Source organism: Pongo pygmaeus, chromosome 2 (assembly GCF_028885625.2).
Source record: "Pongo pygmaeus isolate AG05252 chromosome 2, NHGRI_mPonPyg2-v2.0_pri, whole genome shotgun sequence".
In the NCBI taxonomy this organism is placed as follows: domain Eukaryota; kingdom Metazoa; phylum Chordata; class Mammalia; order Primates; family Hominidae; genus Pongo; species Pongo pygmaeus.
Genome location: NC_085930.1, coordinates 83,198,798 through 83,221,764, shown reverse-complemented (window position 1 = coordinate 83,221,764; position 22,967 = coordinate 83,198,798). Strand labels below are relative to the sequence as shown.

Below are 22,967 nucleotides of genomic sequence, written 5' to 3'. Positions count from 1 at the left end.
CCCTACTCTCTTGGAGGCTGGGAGAAAGCTGAAGGTTCATCACTTCCGTTGACCCCTTCTCAAAATGTGGAGTCTTTAGAACTAGGGTTGCCAGATTTAGCAATTAGAAATAAGGGGCACCCAGCTACATTTGCATCTCAGATAAATGAGGAATCATATTCATAGTATAAGTAGGTCACATGTAATATTTGGGACATGCTTGTTTGTTGTTTTTCTGAAATTCAAAGTTGACTTGGCATCCTGTGTTTTGTCTGGCAACTCTATTTTCAACAGTTTCTAAAGGTGAATTGGTGATGGGTAATTGAGACTGACAGAATGCTTCAGTGAAATGCTGTTGACATTTAGATATTTGTTGGTGGGGATGGGGGTGGTGGCTGTCCTGTGCCTTACGGATGTTTAGCAACGTTTCTGGCTTTTACCCACAGGATTCTAGTAGCAGTCTCCTGCCCTCCATTGTGACATCAATTGTCTCTCCAGGCTTTGCCAAAATGGGAGGGAGGGAATTGAGAACCACTGCTTTAGAGGCAGTGGCAAAAGCAGAGCTGTGAAGCATATCAAGATGGTAGACCAGAAGGAGGCATATTTATCCAAGTAATGGCGCAGCTCTGGCCCCCACCTGCATTTCTTGTCCTCTCCGCACATTCTGGACTCCTTCCCTGTAATACTAGGAGCAATTCAGACCTCTGTTGGAGAAGCCCCAAAATATAATTTTAGTCCCATATTAATTAATTAATTATTTTGAGGACAAGGTCTTGCTCTGTCACCCAGGCTGGAATGTAGTTGCGTAATCATGGCTCTCTGTATCCTCAAACTCCTGGGCTCATGCCATCCTTCCACCTCAGCCTCCTGAGTAGCTAAGACTACAGGAACGCACAACTATGCCAGCGAATTTTTAAGTTTTTATTTTTTGTAGAGACAGGGGTCTCACTATGTTACCCAGGCTGGTCTCAAACTCCTGGCCTTAAGTGATCCTCCTACCCTGGCCTCCCGAAGTGCTAGGAGCTACCATGTCCAGCCCCTATGTTGATTATCACTAGAAATTTGTTTGACTCTATTCACTTTGCCTTTCTACACAGCTCACCTGAAGATACATGTGGCAACTGTTTAGGTTTTACTCAGATCTTCTTCAAAGAACACCCAATAAACTCTTAAACCAAATATTTATATTTTATCAGAGTCTATAGTTTGTGTGGACCAAGGGAACTTAGTATTTGATGGGCAAAATTCTTACAGTCAAACAACCTTACTTAAGTATACATATTAATATTTTTCTCCATTTTGTTGAGAGAGAGAAACTTAGAGGCCTTGGGTAATTAATTCTGCCTATCAAATATTTCCATCTATACGTTTATCCTTGAAAAAATGCTAATATGCCCTCCCATGATGTTTCCTATTTGTAAAGTTTCTCTGCCTGGATGTTTTCTTACTCCTTTGGAAAAAAAACTGAAGCGACTTTTGCTCTATTAACTTTGATTGTCCAGCATTGATAATTAATTTTGTAGGCCTATCAGCTTATGTAGTGGGAAAATTTCATTAGCAAGTTAAATGTAACTTCATATCTTCATTGCTTTCCATATTTTGTCGGCTTTTACAGAAGCAATGGCTTTATAAAAAATCCATTGAGCAGAGCAAAGACAATGTAGATATGTGGTTATAATGCTGTAGGAAAAAAAATGTCTGTTCCTCATTCTATATAAATATTGTATGTTCTTAAATCTCTTTTATTCTAATGTGCTTCCTTAAATCAGAATACTCTGTTCCCTGAGAAGTCCCACCTTAAAGAACAACATTATCTTTATTTGTAATCACAGGCCTTCATCATTGCAGAAAATATCTGAGCCTCCTCAGATTCTGATATTTGTATTTAATCAATAACCACATCCCTTTTTGATCTGCCTTACTTCTGCAATTGTATTTTCCCAGCTGCATATGTTTTATTGTGTAAGAATTCAATTGAAAGAGCCATTCATGTTTGCAAAAAAGATGATGTTTTATTATTGGTTATAAAGAAAAGAAATTTCACACTTTGTATAACCGGCCCTTTCTGTTATAGCACAGTGAATTCTGAAAGTGAGGAACAAAGTTAACAAACCGTGGAAAGCAAGGCCACAGAAAGATCTTGTAGTGTTCTGACCACATTACCACATAAGACTTGGTGATTTTTATGTCTCTAATCGACAAGCATTCAATTCACATTTGAAATGCACAATCTTTGCATAATTTGAGGGTATGTAGAGTAGAAAGAATAAGGGAATGATAATTGAAATATTTAACACCAATATGGCATGGCCTCACCAATGATACCAGGTACCATATTATAGGAATAGGGTTCCAGAGACCCCCAGGTGTTCCTCCTTTAGTGACTAGACCACGGGTAGAGGGGTAGGTGCTCAGAGAGGAGCCAAGAGGGATGGGACATAAGGAAGCACTAAGAGGTGCAAGGGAACAACTTTTGATGAGTCAGTCTGGTAGTGTTTTAGTATTTTAACAATTGTAACACCTGCACCACTGTGTACCAGCTGGACTGAGAATTGAGTAGTGCAGGTAGTCAGAAAATTAGAACCCAAGTTAGAGTTCCTGACACTGCCAATAATTCACTGTGTGGTCTTGAATAAGTCAGTTCGTGGGGCCTCTCTTTTCCCCTATGAAATATAAGAAGGTTGCATAAGAACAGCCTTATGTTCCCTTCCTGTTCTAGGAATCTATTTTTTTTTCTTCGAATGATCTACAGGTTCTGTGCATTGAGTATAGAGCTGTTTCTTCGAGCTTCTGAAAAGCAGAAAGACTTTTTCATGGAAGGTGTGGGGCACTTTCATGCTCTGTGGTTTGTGAATAACTTGGTCATCAAACAGGAATGAAGTCAGCATTAACCGTGGATGCACTGCACTGCCAGGAGCAAGTTGAGAGTGGTTAAATGCCTTTTTAGAGGCAGTTCACAAATATTTTTAACAGATGAATAGTTTTCAATGTTTGGGAGAGTTTATTTCAAATTGGAAAAATGTGCTAGTTTGCTACAGAAATAAAGCAAATGGTGATTTTGCCTGAAATTACCGAAGTCAGGAAAAAACAGGTATTTTGGAGTTTTCTTTTGTTGTTCCTGTTTCCCTAAATCACACACAAAAAAATTCCCTCAATTCTCCATTTCACTTCTGTGTTCTTTGTTTGGTTACTCATGCATGATGCTTTTTTATATTCAATGAAAATATTAAGATATATCCATGAAAATTAACACAAAGTAATGAGCAATGTATTTGCCCAAGGACTATAGAATTGTTTCTACAGAAAGTAAAGAAGATTCCAAAGTAACTTTAACCTAGATGTGTTTTCACCACAAACTGTTTAAACTTATTTGAGTTGAAAATCACTTTCCAGTCTATATCACATCTTTTTCTTAAAAAAATAAGTAAAATAAGTACTTGACATAATTATTGATCACTTTAATTATCAGACAAAGAAAAACATGGTTTCTGAAGCACATGCTATATTAAGAAGCTTGGTGCTGAATAAGTACCCTCAACGTGTATTTCTTTCTTGTGTCTATACAAATGATAGTTTTGTAAAATGAGCTGAATCTGTTTTAATATCCTGTTGCTTATTGTACCTGACAAATAAAAATGAAGAAAGTGAAGAATTGATTGAGATCTTTTTTTTGAAACTTGCACATAATTCTCATTTATGCTTATTAGAATAACTAAGAGCCTTTCTGTAACGAATTAAGAATATGAATAACCTGTTATGACACAGTCATAGACATACAATAATATGGTCTAGAATTATAGTACTGTCTTGAAGTACACCATATTCAAAATTCACTGGAGATGTTTTAGAGACATCTGTTGTAATTACAGGAACATGGTTTCTAATTCATTTAATTCCCTTTCCTACCTAAACTGTACATATAAGTGAATTTTAAGAGACTGTATAAATAAATTTTTAATTACAAAATGATGTTATACAATACATTATTAATAATAACCAACAATGCATAATGTTTATGCATGAGTCCATTAGAAAGACGAGCTAATGTATGTCAATTCTAAAAGAATGCACTAATTTGTCCTGAATTTGTGAATGAGGTTGAATCCATGATGCAAGCTGATGAGTGCAATAACGCAGTGGCTTTACATGCTATTTTATAGTCAAGAAACATCTTGTACCTACAGCATTTAAGAGATATTTAAGATTTGTTCATCACATGTGATCAAGAATCTTATTTTTCAGTGAGCCACGCGGTTGTGAAATTTGGAATAAGACCATTGAGTTGACAATACTAGCTTTCCTAGACAGGTGCAGAATAAAATGGCCTATAACATCCAAGAAATGTGTACAGTCCTTACATTTCAGCACATGGAAATCAGTCTTGTTGTAATGGAATTTCCCATTGTGGCCAAAAGGACTGCCGGAATGTGGTTACTTCACTGTGCTAGCGGTAACAGATTTCTGAAATCTCCATGGCCAGTTCCAGACACTCGCTGGTCTCATGGCAAGATTCAAAAAGGCTGCAGTCCATGTCACAATTGCAGCTGCAATCACTCCGAGAGTGGTTTTCATCTGAGGTGTGGTGATACCGGTGAGAGGGGCAGCACACTTTGGTACACACCATTTCGCAGGTGCCGGGGAGCATCAGGAGACAGTCCCAAAACTGGCAAAACAGACAGGCGAGGATAAGGGAGGCACATTCCTCTGTTTAAAGAAGAAGACCAATTAATAGTGGCACATCTGGGGGCATCTATGAAGGACAGGCATGTGTGCTGGGATACTTGATAACTTGATAGCCAACTCTTAATTATTTATCCACATTAGAGGTAATGTACACCCTTCTTCTCTCAAGATCCCCCACCCCCATGCCAGTATTCACTCTACTTAAGTAATTGCTTTATTAACTTCCTGAGCATTTCCTATTGATTCGATATAATCTGGTTATTTAAAGTGCTGTCACTTTTCTAAACTCCTTTATTTACTTTGCCTGCAAGGCTCTGGGAAGCCACACAATTAGCTACCTCTCTGGAAACCTTGCAACTGTCTGAAAAATTGCAGGGACTCCCCAAATACATGGGGCTTAAGAAGCAATTAGGATTGGGGACAAGGAGAGACTGTACAAATGCCCTGTTTCTTGTCACCAGGCTTTGTTATTTTTCGACATGGATTCCCATAAATCTGCCACACCCATATTCCAGTGCAAGCAAAAAGCACATTTCAAAACTTAATATAAATGCTTTTTAAAATAATCACAGCTTTTGGGTTGTGTTTTATTTTTAATCTCTGTTTCCGTTTCCCTCCAGTTATGTAAAGCCTTGATTTTATATTCAAGTTGTTTAAGTGAAATACGTCATCATATGCCTAAAAGGTTTTAAATCTTATCAATCCTTTTTAAGAAAATTGGTTTAAAAATTTACTACACAGACTTGTAAAAATCTGGAAAGTATCTCTAAGGCATTGAAGGTAATTGGTAATTCTAACCAAACAGCTGTGATGGGTTATAGATTATTATGTTTTTTGTTTCCATAAAGGGAATTAGTTAGAAGATGTAGCAGTTTTCCTGTTAAAATTATAACTTTCCTTTCTTTTAAGTTAAAAAAGTCTACAAAATGTGTGAGTGTTTTGTAAAAGGGTAGGTAAGTGTTCATGTGATATATTATCTAATTAATTAAAATCAGTAATCTGAAGATTATTGATGATTGAAAGTAACATTCTAGCGTGAATTGGATAAAAATTTCTCCTCTAGATGGGCTTATCAATTGATTTAAGTTTGACTTTCATAAGGATCTATATTTTTCCCAATAAGAATGCTAATCACTTTGGTTTTCAGACTTTAGTCAATGGGGAGTATATAAGCATATAGAAGAGATTTAGCCTATAGTCTAAGTGGTCTTATCGCCGTATTCATTTACTTTTATTTTCCAGAAAGCTCTTTTCTTTCATTATTCATATAATTATTAGTCTGTAAGTGAAAGAAAAATATGGAAACATCCTATGAAAAGGAACAAATATTTTAAAGAAAGCCACTTTGGTTTCTTGTGAAAACACTATATAAAGTTATAAGGTGAGTCCTGAATATAAGTAATCAGAAATCTTTCTTCTTTCCTCTTTTTCTCTCCATCCTCTTTCTCTTACCTTTCCTTCCTTTCTTCCCAGAAAGATGGTGGTAAAGAACCACACCATGACTGTTATGACTACTTTAATTGTCATATATTGTTGCAGGTGCTGTGGCCACTACTCAGTATTTATAGTTTAGGCAGCATATTCCACAATACCTCTACTGTGTACATACTCATCTCTTTGCCAAATTTGCTGTATTTTTCTTCACTTAGAGCCAGCTTTTAGCGTGTGACCAACTCTCCCATATCTCATAAGTCACCACAAACTGCCCACAAAAATGCAAGAGTAAGTTAGTAATAGTATATAGACTGTTTCAACTATGCTTTTCTGAAAAGGAAAAGATGGTCAAAGATGAGGGACATACAACCTCATCGAGTTTACCAATATGAAGACCACTACTATAGCAGCCACTGGCAAAGAAGAGGCTGTCAGCAGTTAATATTCCAAGTGAATACTCTGTGATCCCTCAGGCTGAATGCTCAAGAGACTTACTCAAGCTTATGACCATATAAAAATGAGTCCACTGGATCCTGTCCTTTATACATGCAAGGTTGAAAGTTTGCTTTGGAGCTAAGTAGGGTGGGAATGCAGGTGACCTTAAGGATTGGAGCTGGTGTTTCCTATCAGAGTGTGAAGGACCTGTTCGTAAAGTGGTCTTATAATTTCCTGAGAGTGTACAACATTTTGGTTCAATTGCTCTTGCCAATGTCTCCTCAAGTTGGCAGACTCTGGAGGTCTCCTCTTCTAATGTATACTGTAGATTTTATTTACAAAAGAAAAAAAAGTTTTGGCTTAATCGTTTGGCCAAATTGGCACTTGTTTCCTTCTACCTCCCTATTTTGCACTTGAGAATAGAGCCCATTTTTTTCTGTTTCTAAGTCAGTCCTTTTTATTTGGTTTTAAAAGGCAGAGTCTCTTGCCCAAAAACAACATGGTAACATTAATGAATTGAAAACAGATTTTTCCAAACTTTCAAGTGTGTTCCACACTTTTCCTAAAAGGCATGTTAAATAGTTCTACATGAGCAGGTAAAACTGTTTTGCATATGGCCAATTTTTGTTTGCACAAGCAGTTCAGGGGAAAATTTGCAACTGTTTGAAAAGAGCGTTGGATTTCCTCTTGTCCTGAATGAGTATATTTTTCTTTGCCTGCACTATTTCCTGGGGCTTTAATGTTTAATAAATGTGATATTCAAAGTCATATCCCCATGATTTGCACCCCTTTTCTCAGCCCATCCAAAAGTATATACCATATATGCTATTGCCTTCTGCACGTCTCTTCTGCAACGTCTTCAAAACATCTTATTTACCAAGGCCAAACTGCATTTTGGATCTCTCTCTCCACAGTCCTACCAACCTGTTTCTACTCCTATTTTCTTTTATGGATGGCTCCTGAACACCCAGATGTATTCGGCAGAAACCTGGTAGTCATTCTTTGTCATTTTGCTTTTCCTCATCATACCTTCCCCATGCAATTCATTGCTGAGTCCTGCTGATTCCACCTCAAATTCGTATTCGAAATCCACAAGCTGCTCACCACCTGCAGGGCCACCATCTTAGCTCTGGCCACCATCAGCCACCAGCAGGTCAACAGCAATAGCCTCCTGGCAAGGACGCTCTGCTTCCACACCAGCACACTTCAAATTCATCAGCTCCTTCGGTATTTTTAATTCTAAATTTAAACAACTCACTCTCCCCTTAGAGAAAAGTGCCAAATCCTTGCCTTAGCCTACAAGCCCTTCCATGATTGGATTCCTGCCTATTTCTCTGACTTCTGGACATACTTTACTTACTTCATACTCACAGCACTCCAGCCACACTGACTAAATTGCAGTATTTGGAATGCACCTGGCTCAGGGCCTTTGCACATGCTGTGTTTTTGCCTGCATTGCACACCCTCCTGCCCCCCAACTTCACCCAACTCCTATTCAAACCTTTCAGTTTTTAGCTTTAAACACCTTCCCTTTAAATCACATCTTTGCTGAAACTCTCACAGCAATCTGTTTTATTTTTTCTTCATAGCACTGACCATAGGATGGCATGAAACTAATTAGTTTGTTACCTCCTCCTACTAGAATCTACATTGCAAGAGGCAAGAAAGCTGTATCTCTCTCTGGTTGACTGACTAAATCAATGAATGATTCTAACAAGTAAATATTGTAATCCTCATTTTTTAGATGCAAGGACTAAGGTTCAGAGATTGTTCCTGACTGTCCTAAATCCTCCCAACTGTAAGATTGTAGAGCAGAGATTCAAATCCAAGTCTTTCTGGATCCAAAGCCCGTGGTCTCTATCCCACTGTTACATGTGTCAACTATTTTGCCAAAAGCCAATCTACAGCCCTCTATACTTTTTTGGGGGGTGTTCATTTCTCTTCTCCTTCTTTATTTAGAACCTTTGTTTTGTAACTTTTTTTTTTTTACTTATTTAAATTGTTTTTTTTAACATTTATTAAGTTCAGGGGTCATGTGCTGGTTTGCTACATAGGTAAACTTGTGTCATGGAGGTTTATTGGACAGGTTATTTCATCACCCAGGTATTAAGTCTAGTACTCATTATTTTTCCTGATCCTTTCTCTCCTCTCACCCTCCACCCTCCAATAAGCCCCAGTGTGTGTCGTTCCCCTCTCTGTGTTTATGTGTTCTCATCATTTAGCTCCCACTTATAGGTGAGAACATGTGGTATTTGGTTTTCTGTTTCTGTGCTAGTTTGCTAAGGATGATGGCATCCAGCTCCATCCAAGTTCCTGCAAAGGATATGATCTTGTTCTTTTTTACAGCTGTGTAGTTCTCCATGATATATATGTACCACATTTTCTTTAACTAGTCTATCATTGATGGACATTTAGTTTGATTCCATGTCTTTGCTATTGCAAATTTTGTGCAGGCCTCCACATACAGCTTACGCAGGCCTCCAAATAACCCTGAGTTGAGTACTATTATGATCCCTGTTTATGGATGAGGAAACTGAGGCAAAGAGTGTTTAAGAGGCATGCCCCAGGAAACATAGGCTATTGCGGCACTGTAATTTGAACCAGACTGACTCCTCCATAGTTTTTAGCTAGGAATCTAACCTGCCTTCCATAATATGCTCCCAGTTTCCTTCTGACACACTTGAGCATGGCACAGGCCACTACCGGCTTCTTGATGGCCTGCTTCCCTCTCCATTCCCTCCTCTTGCCCTCCTCTGTGCTGGATTCCCAAGACTGGCAAAGATCATTTTCCGGTTGCTCTTAGTGGCTTCTGTCTAGATTCAGCCAGTAGAAGGCAGTAACTGGAACCTGCAAGATGGGAGGAAGAGAAAATTCAGGGTGCTTCTCCTCCTGCTCTTTGCTTTGGGTGGTGTCTTAGGCAGTGGTTTTATCTTCTCTTTGCTTTTATCTCTCTCTGAATGTATATCCCTCTGTGGCTCTGGCTAATGGCAGTGACTGTGGTCTAATAGTAGTTAGTGACTAGTGGTCTATCTGATAGTGGTTAGTGACTAGTGTTCTAATAGTGGTTAGTGACTATTGGTCTATCTGATAGTGATTGATGACTGACTACTGGTCTATCTGGTAATGGTTAGTGACTAGTAGTCTATTTGATAACAGTTAGTGACTAGTGGTCTATCTGCTAACGTTTAGTGACTAGTGGCCTATTTGGTAGTGGTTAGTGACTAGTGGTCTTTCTGATAATGGTTAGTAACTAGTGATCTATCTGATAGTGGTTAGTGACTAGTAGTCTATCTGATAACGGTTAGTAACTAGTGCTCAATCTGATAGTGGTTAGTGACTAGTAGTCTATCTGACAACAGTTAGTACTAGTGGTCTCCAAGTTCATACCAGTGTACTAGTAGTCTGGAGGGACAAAAGGAAGAGGTGGGAGAGCCTTCTTGTTGTTGCTAATGTCTGGGTGGCTTACTATTCACTGTATTTGACTTTTCTCCTCTTCTAAAACCTTTGTCACAAGTTCTTTGTGTATTAAATCTCATCTATAGAACACCTGGCATCCTGGCAGAGGCTCTAATCACTGCTATTGAAGTGCCCACCTGGCTTTCCCATTCCTTAAACCTGAATTAAAGAAGGTTTAAGATGGATCAGAGACCTGCAGGCTGCACAATCAACAGTGGTGTTTCGCTGGAAGCAAAAAGCCATGACAAAAACCCCCTTGGGCTTCATTTCCTTTCTACACCCCAGGGTACCTTTAGGTCATGGAGGCTGTGATGTGCAAAGTGATACCCTAATGACACTGAAGAATTAACACAGCTTCCAGAGGTGTTAAATGCACAACTGGGGACTGGCTAATTAGGAGGGAGAATCTCTCTCACTAGAAAGCATCATCTTTAATTAGAGTGGAAAAGGTGGCAATGCAAGGAGGTTCCACAAATGTGTTTGAGGGGAGCCTCATGGCTGCGGTCCTGCACTCCCTGATTCTGCCCTCCCAACTTTGGGTCTTGTCACCTTGGTGCCCATGATTAGGAGGTGGGAGGGATAAGAGCACCCACAGAAGTTCCTGAAGCATTTCTGAGCTGCTGAAGCACACCTCCTGCTACCCCAGGACTCCTTATCCTAAGTGGCAAGAATCGTTCTCCCAGAAGTGACCCCAGACAAATCACAATCCCTCCTCATCCTCCCCAAAGCAAAGAAAAAGAAAAAAGCCAACACGATACCAGCCCAAAGCCAGTATTTTAATACATTAATATGCTATCACAGAGAATTCAGCATCATAATGAGATTCATGACACAATGAATCCACTGATTACTAAAAGTTTCCAAAAGTATAAAAATCGGTTCCCACTCCCCCACATTGAGTTCTTTAAAAAATGTCTGTAATGTAGAATGGGAATAAATAAAGAGTGATTGAATGCCTTTCTCTAGCTGGGGTATCATCCCTGATGTTATCAATTTTAATAGCTACTTAAATATGTCAAGATCTATTTAAGTTCAGACAAGCACAACTAACACTCAAGTCAGTTCTTTAGAACTAGAATGACTAGATTTGGGTGATACTAAGTAAATTTGGGCTTATGTTTTTTTCTGAGCAAATGAACTGAAATAATTATAAAATTGAAACATTTTATAAGGTGACACTGGTGCATTTAATTGTATGAAATTTACAGTGTAGAAAATGTAATCATTTTATTCAGTAGTCCATGGTGTAATTAAGACTATTCTTTTGAGGTATCTTGTATTTATGATTTTCCTCTTCCACCTGGATGAGATGTCTCAAATTCAAAATAATACATCAATTAGGTATATTCTCAGGATTATTTTTAAGGGGACTGTTTTCTAATATCATGTATATTTCTCTCTTTCTTATCCACAGAGAAGCTTTCATAATCAGAAGATTGCAGAAACAGAAGTGGGGACATGGATAGTCCTCTGGACACTTTCCATTTTATTCAGGAAAGGGACCACACACGATAAACCACAATTTAGTAATAAAGTAATGTTTCAGCACACAGTGTGCGATGTGCAGTAAAGATCCTTTTAAATTCCCATCAGAGCACACACCATGAACTGTGCTAATGGATGTAACACATTTTACAAAATCTGCATGTGTGAGGCTTTTCCGTCCTGTTTTAAGTGGGGCAATGTATATAAATAATAGATATTAGCAATTAAGCATCTATTCCTATGCACTCATTTATACATTTGAAAATAAATTAGCCACAAACTACATGAAAGTGGATGCAATATTCTCTTTTCCCTTATGTTTTTCCTGCTGTTCCTGAAAGATATTTCTGTATTTATCTCAGTACGAACAATGACCCCAGCTCTCAATTTCTGCATCCTTAAATTAATTACAGTTACTATCAAAAATTCTCTAAAATGGAGTGACTCTAATTTAACTCTTGTTTTCCTTGTTGTTTGCTGTTTAAGATAATGAGAGTTTCTTATCACTCTTTTTGGGTCTTAGGTTGGCTTCTTTTCCTTTCTCTTTTATCCAGGTACCAAAAGCTTTTACTTCACTGGGGAGATTTTTCACACGGGAGGAAAAGGACAAGTGGACTATCACCTATGTGGTCAGCTTACAACCTGAATTTCTTGGAAATGACCTAATTTAATTATCTTCATGGATCTCCTTTGCTCTTTGAATGAAGAGTAGTCAGCTATTTTTTTTTTTTTTTTGTTCTGAATGAGGCTCTTGAGTGTCAGTTGCCATTTTAATGAAGTAGTGATTTGGGCCCTTTCCTGAGAATACAAGAGTTCAGGTGTCATGCTAGTTGGCTTGGCCCCTCTTATTCTTCCAGTATCCCTGATAGGTCAGATCAGAGTGATTCTGGAGGGAAAGTATGTTTCACTGTGGATATGTACAATGGCAATTCCCAGTTCTGGAATTTAACTTAATTCAATTATTCACATGATGAGCAGCATCCACACACTCCTGGTAAAATTTGATAAAATGCTGTAGCATCAAGATGCTTTTGTAGAGGCCTCTCTGCCATTACCTGTTTTCTTGACTGGCATTAATCTCTACCAAAGCTAGAGACTTGAGCATCATCCTGAATTCAGAGTCATAATCTGATAGCTACAGGTCAAAGTTGGCCCAATGATGTGTTGTTGGGAGTACCTTGAGCTTCAAAAAAATAAATAAAAGTAATTTTCAACCCTGGAAAACTTAGAAATTTTACATAACACTCCTGGTCTCTGGATTTTCTTGGAAAACTTCAATATCTGGCAACTCAACTCTGGCCCTGTATTTCCTTCTGGCAACAATCAGCTGGTACTGTGTTGAGGTAGTGAGCTTTAGATGAGCCATGTGCTCTCCAGCTTGCCATAATCCTTACCAATCCCTATTGTTTACTTCCAGCCTACTTAGTATTCATATTATCTGCAGGCAACTACAGGCAATTAAGCCTGTAGTTTCTGGCCTAAAGCATTCATGACAACATGTGCACAAGACACCACATATATAATATGTGATAGAAATCTTCCCTACTTTCTAAAAGTGTAATCACAATCATGGCCGAAATTGAGTACCTACTGTGTACCAACTTTTGTACTAGGTGCTTTATCTATGTTATTTTATTTGATCCCCAACATACCCCATGGTGTTAACTAGCCTATCATGTAATCAGAGACTGAAATTCAGAGATGGTAAATTTAAAAAACATGTCCAGTACTATACAGTTAATAGGCTTCAGAGGCAGAAGTGAAACTGATGTGATTCCAAAGGTGCTGTTATTCAAAGTTTAATCTTTTTTCTTATTTTCAAAAAGTAAGTATGAATTTAAATGTAGACCAGAAACCATACCTTATTACATTTTCCTTTGAGAAACTCCAGGCTTTCTTTAAACGCAAATGTAGATACTGAACACTACAAAATCTTGAATGGTTTTTCTCCTGTAAAGGTCATTGCAAAGTTAACCTGAGTAAAATTCCGTATCTTGGTGTGGAGTCCATAATTTTGAACCTTGTTTGGCTGATTGTTTATTTAGCACCAAACCAATTTGAAATTGGCTTTGCAAATGAAATGTACTCTTTATGTCATATATAGGGATGGTTGGGTCTAGGTTTGCACTGATCAGAACGCCTATGGATAATACCCAGGGGAACCACTCCTTTCTCATAGATTGCTGATGTAAGCATCTTAATTTTTTATGCTGTCTATATTTATATATTTCCAGCATTCTAATACTATTTTTCTCTGCCTTCTTTTCTCTGACTAGAGGTATAGACTGAATAGTTCCATATCTGAGGAGAGAAAGAAGTTTGCCATTTTTCTTTATCTGCCTCATAGCCCCATAGCAAGAATGATTATGTCCCACCCCAGCTATTTAAAACATGTTGCCTCTGATTCCCAGCTTTGAGAGCAAACAATCTGCCAAGCGCCTCATAACTGCAAAGTGACCTTGACATATGTCATTCACCAGAGTTTTCAAATCGAAGTCTTCGTGTTTAATATTCATAAGGACTTTTTTTTTCCTAACAGCATATGTGATGATTTTACAGGGGATGGGGGTTGGGAGCTTTATTTAGAGATGAGTTGAATTCTGAGAAACATACCATCAGTGTCTCTGTGATGAACTGAAGTATCAGTTTGGAGGTAAGAAAATGTTGTTTGGCATTCTTCAAGGGAGGACAGTGATGTGCTGGATTCTGACAGTTTTTTCTCATTGGGGTTTTCATTGGCTGGTCCATCTGTGATGTTGAAGTCAGATACTGAATTTATAACGATAGCATTAATGGGTTTCTCATCTGCATGCTTTTCATTCGTGAGTTGTGTATCTAGACGAAAAAAGAAAAAACACATACAGAAACCCACTATAGTTTACGTGACCTAGTGACCTAAGAATGGACATTTGCGGAAATTTTCACATTTGACTTTCCTAAGATTAAAGTCTTAAGAAAAAGAATGAAGTATTATTGAGCAAGACAATTTTGAATAAAAATATAAGAAAGAAGAGTGCAATCATTATAAAATTTTATACACATTGAAAATTTTACCTATCAAGATAATTTGTAACACTTATTTCTACTATTTTTTTTTTTTTTTTGGTGATAAGCAGGGAGAATCAAGCAATTCATTCACTTGGATCAACAAAATCTCATAGTACATTGCCAGCCTCCTGTCACAGTGTATTATTAATCTGAGGAGCAGGATAAGGATCTTATATGGCGGGCAATACTGCTGAGTTATTCATATGAGCTCAATCAAGTCACTTTATTACTTTGTTTTTACAAGCCTCATTTTCCTCCTCTGTAAAAAGAAAAATGCATATAAATGAATAGTCTATAAGCTCATTCCTGCTTCTGTCCTCATAACCTCACAGTGGCTTTCTCTGCCTTGGTATTTAAGTTCCTATTCAGGTGATAGCCTGTATGGCTTTGGGGGTATGCTTCTTGGGAACATGCTTTATTTCCACGTAACTGTCTGGCACAATAGCTAGAGATGTTCAGTGAATTTCTAGCAAAGTTCTTGACTGAAATTCTGGTTTGGAGAGCCATAGAGAAGGCTGAGAAGCCCCAAGTGTTGTATGTATTTTACATCTCCTATACAGTTGGCCCTCCGTATCTGTGGGTTTCACATCCCCAGTACAACAAATCCTAGATACACAGATAGAAAATATTCAGAAAAAGCTCCCCAAATAACAATGTAACAATAAAAAGATACAAATAAAAAACAATATAGTATAACAACCACTTACATAGCATTTACGTAGTATTAGGTATGATAAATAATCTAAAGGTCAAGTATAGTATATGGGAGGATATGCATAGGTTATATGCAAATACCACATCGTTTTATATTAGGGACTTGAGCATCTGAAAATTTTGATATCTGTGGAGTCCTGGAACCAACTCCCCTCAGACACTGAGGGACAACTGTATGCATTCTCCTGCCATGTAATGATTGGGAGTCTGCTCTGCAACAAGCGCTGGGCTGTATATTGGGGATAGAGGTATGACTAAGACAGGCATGGACCTTGACCTTCATGAGCATCAAACAAATCGTCAAAGAAATAACTGTAAGTTACAGGATTGAGAAATGTATAAAAGAGAAGCATATCATAAAATCATGTTAAAGAGAGGACCAGACTGGGTCATGCTGCAGTTAACTTATAACTTCCTTACAGGCTGATGATGCCCAGGAACAACTTAAAACCTGAACAAGCAACAGTCCTTGTGGTTTGGTGGCACAATTGAGACGTGGTCAAGAGGTGTCCTTGGGAATTGCATTCCCATTGTTAACACAATGCCTGGTTGGTTCAATAATGCTCATTGAGTGACTGAAATTAATAATACAATTGGCAACCTGGTTTGATTTTACCATGCTTATGCAGCTCAGTGCAAGAAACATATTCTTGCCAAGTCCATCTTTATTTCCCTTCCAAGGTTGTTTCTTAGTTTAGGGCCAGTGGAAATGTCTAGTGGGTTCTGCCTTCTAAGGCAATGGGTTCTAGACTTTTCTGCAGAGTAGAATCACCTGGGAAATCTTTTTAAAATTCAGGATTTTTAAAGCTCTGGTATTCCCCTCTTCAGGAGACCAATTAAATCACAATCCTTGGTGGGATGGGAGAATTTTTGAAGCTTCTCAGGTGATTCCAACATGTAGACAAGTTTGGGAACCATGATGCCAGGGATCTTCTGCATTTGAGACAAGAAAAAGAGAGAGAACAGCCCACTGACTTGTCCATCAGTGATATTCAGAAACCAATCTTAAGATGGTTGCTTTCCAAAGACTCCTAACTGGCACCAGAACTATCAGTCTGGTATACACAACTGTCTTAGGTCATTTTTGTTTCTTTCTGATCCTCCAAACAGCCTTGGTTTTCAACAATGTTTAATTTTTATTCTCTTCCTTTTATGTGCTGGCTTTAAATTTCTTGGTTGTGGTTTCATCCACCATAAAAAGGATTGGCAGAGATAGGGATTCAAGAAAACATCTATCGTTGAAAGCAATTAATGTAGTATTGAATATTGAAGTGGAATCAGCCCTACAGATGAGAGAACACTAGGCTTCCTCTAACCCAAGAGGGATTCACCAAATTAATGATATAATGATGATGATGATGACGATGATGATGATGAAAATCATAATTAGTTTATTTTTCTTACTTGGGTATCAAGACATCCAGTAATCAGCTAATATTGCAGATAAATGGACATTCAAATGATGTCTTAGAACACTAAGAGCAGCATGAATATTTTGGGCCAGATAGTTTTTTGGCATGGAGAGATTGTAGGATGTTTAGTGGCATCATAGTCTTTTATCTACTAGATGCTAGTAGCACCTGACCCTCTAGCTCATGACACTGAAAAATGTTTGTAGATATTGCTGCATTTCCCCTGTGGGACGAAATCACCGAGGTTGAAAACCACTGCTTTACACACACACACACGAGCACACACAGAGTGGCAGGTATCTTATGTCAAGTTCTATGTTACCGCTTATATACCTTATTGAACTTAAGTATCACAAAGACTCTAGGAGGTAGATATTGTTAGCCTCCTTGAACAGATGGGAAATGTATGAATGGGTATCCCCAGTTAGCAGATGAATGAAGGTAACCAAGGCTTACAGAGTTTATTTAGGTAAATTGTTCGAGGCCTCCTCCTTATTCAGTTCTACTACTGGTGGATCCAAAAGCTTTGTGCTTGTCCTTTTCCCTTTCATATTATGCAATGTTTTCTCTGATTTATTCTTAGCTTTTATCTCTCCTTCCTAACTGCTGAGAATGCACATCAGCAAAACCTTCTCACCCTAAATACTGTGATGTGTCACCTGCCCAAAATCGAGCCTTGCAAATAGCTGGGTTTTACACACTCGCCTTTCCCTTAGCAGTCTTTGCAAAGCAAAACTACCTTCTTTGCACACTCAGGGAATCCTTCTTGTTCCATTACAGCTGCTTTATCCCATACATTAGAGAGCAGCTCAGAAAGAGCTGATAGATAACGAGACCTTGATGAGTATGGAGATTGCAGCAGCTATTTACTTAACAGAATTAATTAACAATCAGTTCAAATTATCACACGTAGTCAGGCTGCATGTAATTTAAATTGCTTTTGCACAAAGTAATTCAGTAACAAAAAAAAAAGTTGGATAGAGGTTACTGGAATGTAAGAACATGCGGAGAATACAGTATACAGCCAAGTGGTATATGATTCTCTTTTTAATTTTGTGACAATTTTAAGTATAGCATTTTGAATGTAAGTGGTGTGCTACATTAAGCAACCATTTGGAGCACACTAGGCTTGTACTGAGAGAATTTTATGGAGAAGTTAAACTGCCATTCATAAAGTTATTTTAATTCTATATCTGTTTATATTTTTATTTTTTCTCATTCTTCAGTGGGAACTATCTGTTGCTCATTAGAAAGTCATCTGACATACACACATTTGAGAACCCAGTCTGTTCAACCCAGAATTCTGACATCTGAAGTGAGTCACAATTTTTGGGTGAATGTTACTGACATCTTCCATCTTTTATAGATGATGCTAACAGTAATTTCATCAGATTCAGATTCCTTCCCTTATTGTATTATTCGACATTGCACCCAAAGTACTATAAAGTAGCATAAGTTCAAAGTAGAAACATAAAAAGTAGTATCACATCTTCTGTAGAGAAAATTATTTTAGAGTTAAATAAGGAACTCGTGAAACTATATTTGGGATGTTATTCATAGTTCTTGACATTAACTTAGAGAAAATAATTTTTACCAATAGTTAAAAACAAACCAAAATTAGGACAAAAAATAGAAGCTCATCTATATTTCTTAGAAAAAAATTAAAGTGAATCTTAAACAGTTTAGGCTACAGGTAATTGCAAGAACAAATGGACATAAACTTAAGTCAGAGAAAAGATAGACAGCTAATTAAGTTTTTATTACTGTTGAGCAAATGTTATTAATTTAATTCAATTAGCATTTATTGAGTACCCACATGCAACAGATGAATCAGTGTGACAGAAGCTATTAATTTATTTACTCTAAGTTATTAAGAAAATGTTTTAATGATTTTCATTTTTGATCACTAAATGTGACTTTGTAATTTTTGCATCTATGTTTTCTCTCATTTGACTCTTTATAGATAAAAGCATTCAAATAATGAATAAGTACTTTGTCCTTTTCTCTAGGTCCTCTGATTCTATTCTTGTTTCTTCCTTTCTTTTCCCATTTTCCTTTCCCTTCTTTTTTCTTTTCCTTTTCCTTTCCCCCTTCCCTTCTCTTCCTTTCCTTTCCCTTTTTCCTTTTCCTTCCTTTCTGCTTTTCTTTCTCCATTCCCTTCCCTTTGCCTTTCCCTTCCCTTCCCGTTGCCTTTCACTTCCCTTTCCTTCCTTTCCCTTCCCTTCCTTTTACCCTTCCCTTCCCTTCCTTTCCTTTCCCTTCCCTTCCCTTTGCCCTTCCCTTCCCTTCCCTTCCTTTGCTTTCCTTTCCCTTTTTCCTTTTTCTTCCTTTCTGCTTTTCTTTCTCCCTTTCCTTTCTTTCCTTTCCTTTCCTTTGCTTTCCTTTCCTTTCCTTTCCTTTCCCTTCCCTTCCCTTTTTCATTTTTCCTTTTCCTTCCTTTCTGCTTTTCTTTCTCCCTTCCCTTCCCTTCTTCCCTTCCCTTTGTCCTTTCCTTTCCTTTGTCCTTTCCTTCTCCCTCTCTGGTGTAATTCCTTGACTGACCTACCCCATCTCCATTATCAGCTTCTGTTTTCCTCCAGCTCCTTCCATGTATTTTTTCCTTAAGACTTTGTCCTCTTAGTTTCTTTCTTCCTACCCTACCCTTGAAGGCCATATTTGTCCACACTCACAACGTCATTGATTTCTTTGTGAAGTTGGCCACTAAATCTTCATCCAGCCAGCCAGAGATGCAGGCAATATTTGCCAAGCATAAACTACATGCCTGGCACTGCGCTAACCACTGCAGAATTCAGAGAAGAACAACAAATGGTTTCAGTCCTCAAGAAGCTCACAGTCATCACAAATTACAGTTTCACACTTGTAACTGTCTATTGGACATTTTATGTGGGTAACTAGCAAAATCCTTTCAATTAAGATGCCTCTTTCTACTAAGCCCCTCATTCTTCTCCCCAAACTGGAATAATTCTGGCTATCCCTGGAGAATTCACAATTCAATTTGTCTTTATTGTATTGTCATTTTTCCAGTTCCCTGGGCTTAAAACTATTATCTGACTGGCCCTATCCTTCCATCCAATCACTTACAAGTTCTTATTTATTCTTCCTACTAAACATCTCTCAAGTCCATGTCTGCTTTTTCATTTCCATTACTACCACTCAGATTTAATCCTCTCTGCCCTCACATCTGGACTGTTTTTCAGCAGTCATTGGCTCTGAATACAGTGACAACTCTCTTCAAGATATCTTATGCATTATAATCAAAATTATACTTTGGATAATATTCTTCTCATCATATTAGTCATAAAGAAAGCAAAACACACACATAATGAACACACACACAGAAGTATTAATGGCTCACTATTACCTGGATATTTTCCCATTTTCTCTCTCTTTTTTTGAGACAGGGTCTCACTCTGTCACCCAGGCTGGAGTGCAGTGGTGGTGGTGCAATCACAGTTCACTGCCGCTTCAACCTCCCAGACTCAGGTGATCCTTCCACCTCAGCCTCCTGAGTAGCAAGCACTATAGGCGTGCACCAACACAGCAAGCTTATTATAGCATTATTATTATTTGTATTTTGTGCAGAGACTCGGTTTCACCATGCTGCCTGGGCTGGTCTTGAACTCCTGGGCTCAAGGGATTCACCTGCCTTGGCCTCCCAAAGTGCTAGGATTACAGGCATGAGCCACCATGTCTGGCCTCCATTCTCTCTCCCTCCTCTCTCTCTCTTTATTTTGTTTTTCTTTTTAGAGACAGGTTCTTGATATGTTCCCAGGCTGGACTAGAGCTCCTGGGCTCAAATGATCCTTTCACCTCAGCCTCCTGAGTAGATCTTTTCATTCTCATTTAACCTACAAATTCTATTGCCAAGTTGCCTGTGGAAACAGGTAGCTTGTTGCTAAGTTTTTCTTGTGAGCAGTAAACTCCAGAAGCGTATATGAAAATTATTAAATAAGATTTTAAGGTAGGGTGATTTTAATTTTAGTTCTAGGCCAAAACATTTAAAGTGAGTGTATATTTCAAATGCATAGACCATTTTTTAAGCTATAATGGTGAATTATGTTTTCCCTTGGATTTAAACTATACTCCAGCTTAGAATTTAGTACTGTAATTATCCGTGGCTGAAATCAGACCAAGGCAGACAAGTGACATTTCAACGTATAAGCTACCAAACCATTAACAAACTATTGTGGTTAGTAAAAGGAGTTAATTGAAGTGACACTGTATAGAGGAAAGAAGTTTTTTCCTTTGTATGAAAATTTTGTGAAGTTCATTCAAATGTTAGAGGTGATTTTTGTTGTTAAAATGTATGATTATACTCTCCACAGCTTGGTATGTAATAATACAATACATAAGATACAGGAAATCATTCAACATGATCAAACATGGTGAAAATTATCAGCCAGGGTCAGAATCATCTTTCTTTAGATGTGTAGATCACTATTATTTTTATATTGAGTAAAATTTGAAAACATACTATGGCTGAAGACAGAACAAAATTAGGAAGATGAAGATTTCTTGACATTGAGAAAAGCATAATAAAAGGTGATTGATACTCAAAGAAGCTATGTTTTCAAGAAAAACATATTGTCTTCTTTGAAAGCTGAGTAATAAAGCTGAGTGGATAATTTTCTCCAGTTGAGGGATGAAGCCTTCTAAAATTTCCTCACCTTTTTGAAATGAATGGAAATAAATAACTACGGAGTATTCAATTGCTACATCCTGATAGATTGGATAAGACAAAACCTTGGGTTCATTAAATCTAATTTGGGAGGGAGGATAAATAAGATAAATATATTTGACATTTTTTCTTTAATTTTCAAATGGCAGCTCTGGTTGGAAGACATCCTTTAAAGACTTTCAGGTTAAAGTCACAGTTGTATAAATCATTGTTTTGATTTGTCTTCTGTAGCACTTCAACTAAAACCCTGCCTCAAGAAACGTTAGATGAAATGTTTATCAAGGGCCATGACAACAGGACATTTTAAGCCTTTTCAATCAGGCTTGGTAAATCTTTTTTTAAAAAGAGAGAAAAGGCTAAAGTATATTATTCCTCCAGAAATAATGGAAGTGAGTGTTCAAGGTGAAAAGGATTAAAGAGTGCAAAAGAACTGAGGGAAGAAGGCTGAGCATGGCCCCCTCCCCAAGCTTCCCCGACACCTGCAAAGCAACTTCAATGTTTTGGGGCTGAAGTGGGCTTTTTTTTTGGTCCAACTATTCTGGATAATTACTTCAGTTTTCTGCCTGCCACTATACTTTGCACCTGTAGACAGACATAGGCTAAGTGATATACTTTTATAGCTAGATCATAAGCTGGTAACAAGGAACAATTGACTCCTAAGAGATAGATGAATCTTCTTCAGACATGAAAGCAGTTTGCAATTATGAGTCTCCATTTCATTTTTATGCAGTTACCTTCAGTTTAATATTTGTAAAAAGTGTCTCAAGAAATAAAGATTATGTTATCTGAGAAAAAAAATGGTTAGCAGTTTTTATAGTTTGATGCACTTGGATTAATAATAGGTTTAGGGCTCTGAAAAAATAAATGAAGCCAATCAGGCTATAAACTCATGCATGATTGGTATTACATATACAGTCAATTTTTTACTATCAGTGTTTAAATATAAATGTTAAAAATAAACCATAATTATTCAAAATATTCTCTATTATGTTAAAACCATCACAATTTATTCATCCGAACTATCTGAATGTCACTTAAAGTCTCTTACGTGCATTATCACATTTGAAGCTCACAACAGTTTTGCAAAGTATTATTATCATTATTACATGAATGAGGAAACTGATAGAGGGTCAGAGATTTTAGTGGTTTGCCCAAGATTACCCCGCTGGTAAGGGGCAGAGCTAGTACTTGAACTTATGTCTTATAATTCCTACGGCAGTCAAACTTTGCATTTCGAAACTGCTTCAGAAACGAAGCACTCTGATATGAGCTTGAGATACTTTTCTGAAATAAAACTGCTTTGTCCTTTCTGACTTACCCCTCTCCAGGTTAACTGATCCTGCTGGTATTTGATTAGGAGGTACTTTTTTTGTAGGTTCGAACCTAGAATTCCTATTTGATAACTAATAACTGCTTTTTCCAAACTTAGCCTTCAAAGCCCACTGTAAGAAGCTTCCTACAACTGTCCCCTGCAACTCCAATCCCAATTGTTTCCTTTGGGAGCCCCTAGAAATCCAGGTTGATATCCTTACTAGAGCCCTTAGTTTTGTTTATAGTACTGTGATTAATTGTGGATGTATTTCTCCTCTACTTTCTGTTGTGAACTCCTTGAGGAAATACATAAGCCATTCAGCTCAATTTCT

General features: G+C 37.7%; 1 protein-coding gene across 2 annotated transcripts in view; it reads right to left on the bottom strand.

Annotated features, from left to right (window-relative positions):
* Positions 1 to 1,969: 1,969 nt before the first annotated feature.
* MDFIC2 (MyoD family inhibitor domain containing 2) overlaps positions 1,970 to 22,967 on the bottom strand; it is a 111,636-nt gene continuing 90,638 nt past the window's right edge. For both annotated transcript variants that reach the window (XM_054483328.1, XM_054483329.1), the window contains 2 exons: positions 14,086 to 14,307; positions 1,970 to 4,683 (listed from right to left, as the gene is read on the bottom strand). In XM_054483328.1, the coding sequence (XP_054339303.1) occupies positions 4,424 to 4,683; positions 14,086 to 14,307 (482 nt within the window). In that variant the 3' untranslated portion in view covers positions 1,970 to 4,423. The remainder of the gene's footprint in view (positions 4,684 to 14,085; positions 14,308 to 22,967) is intronic.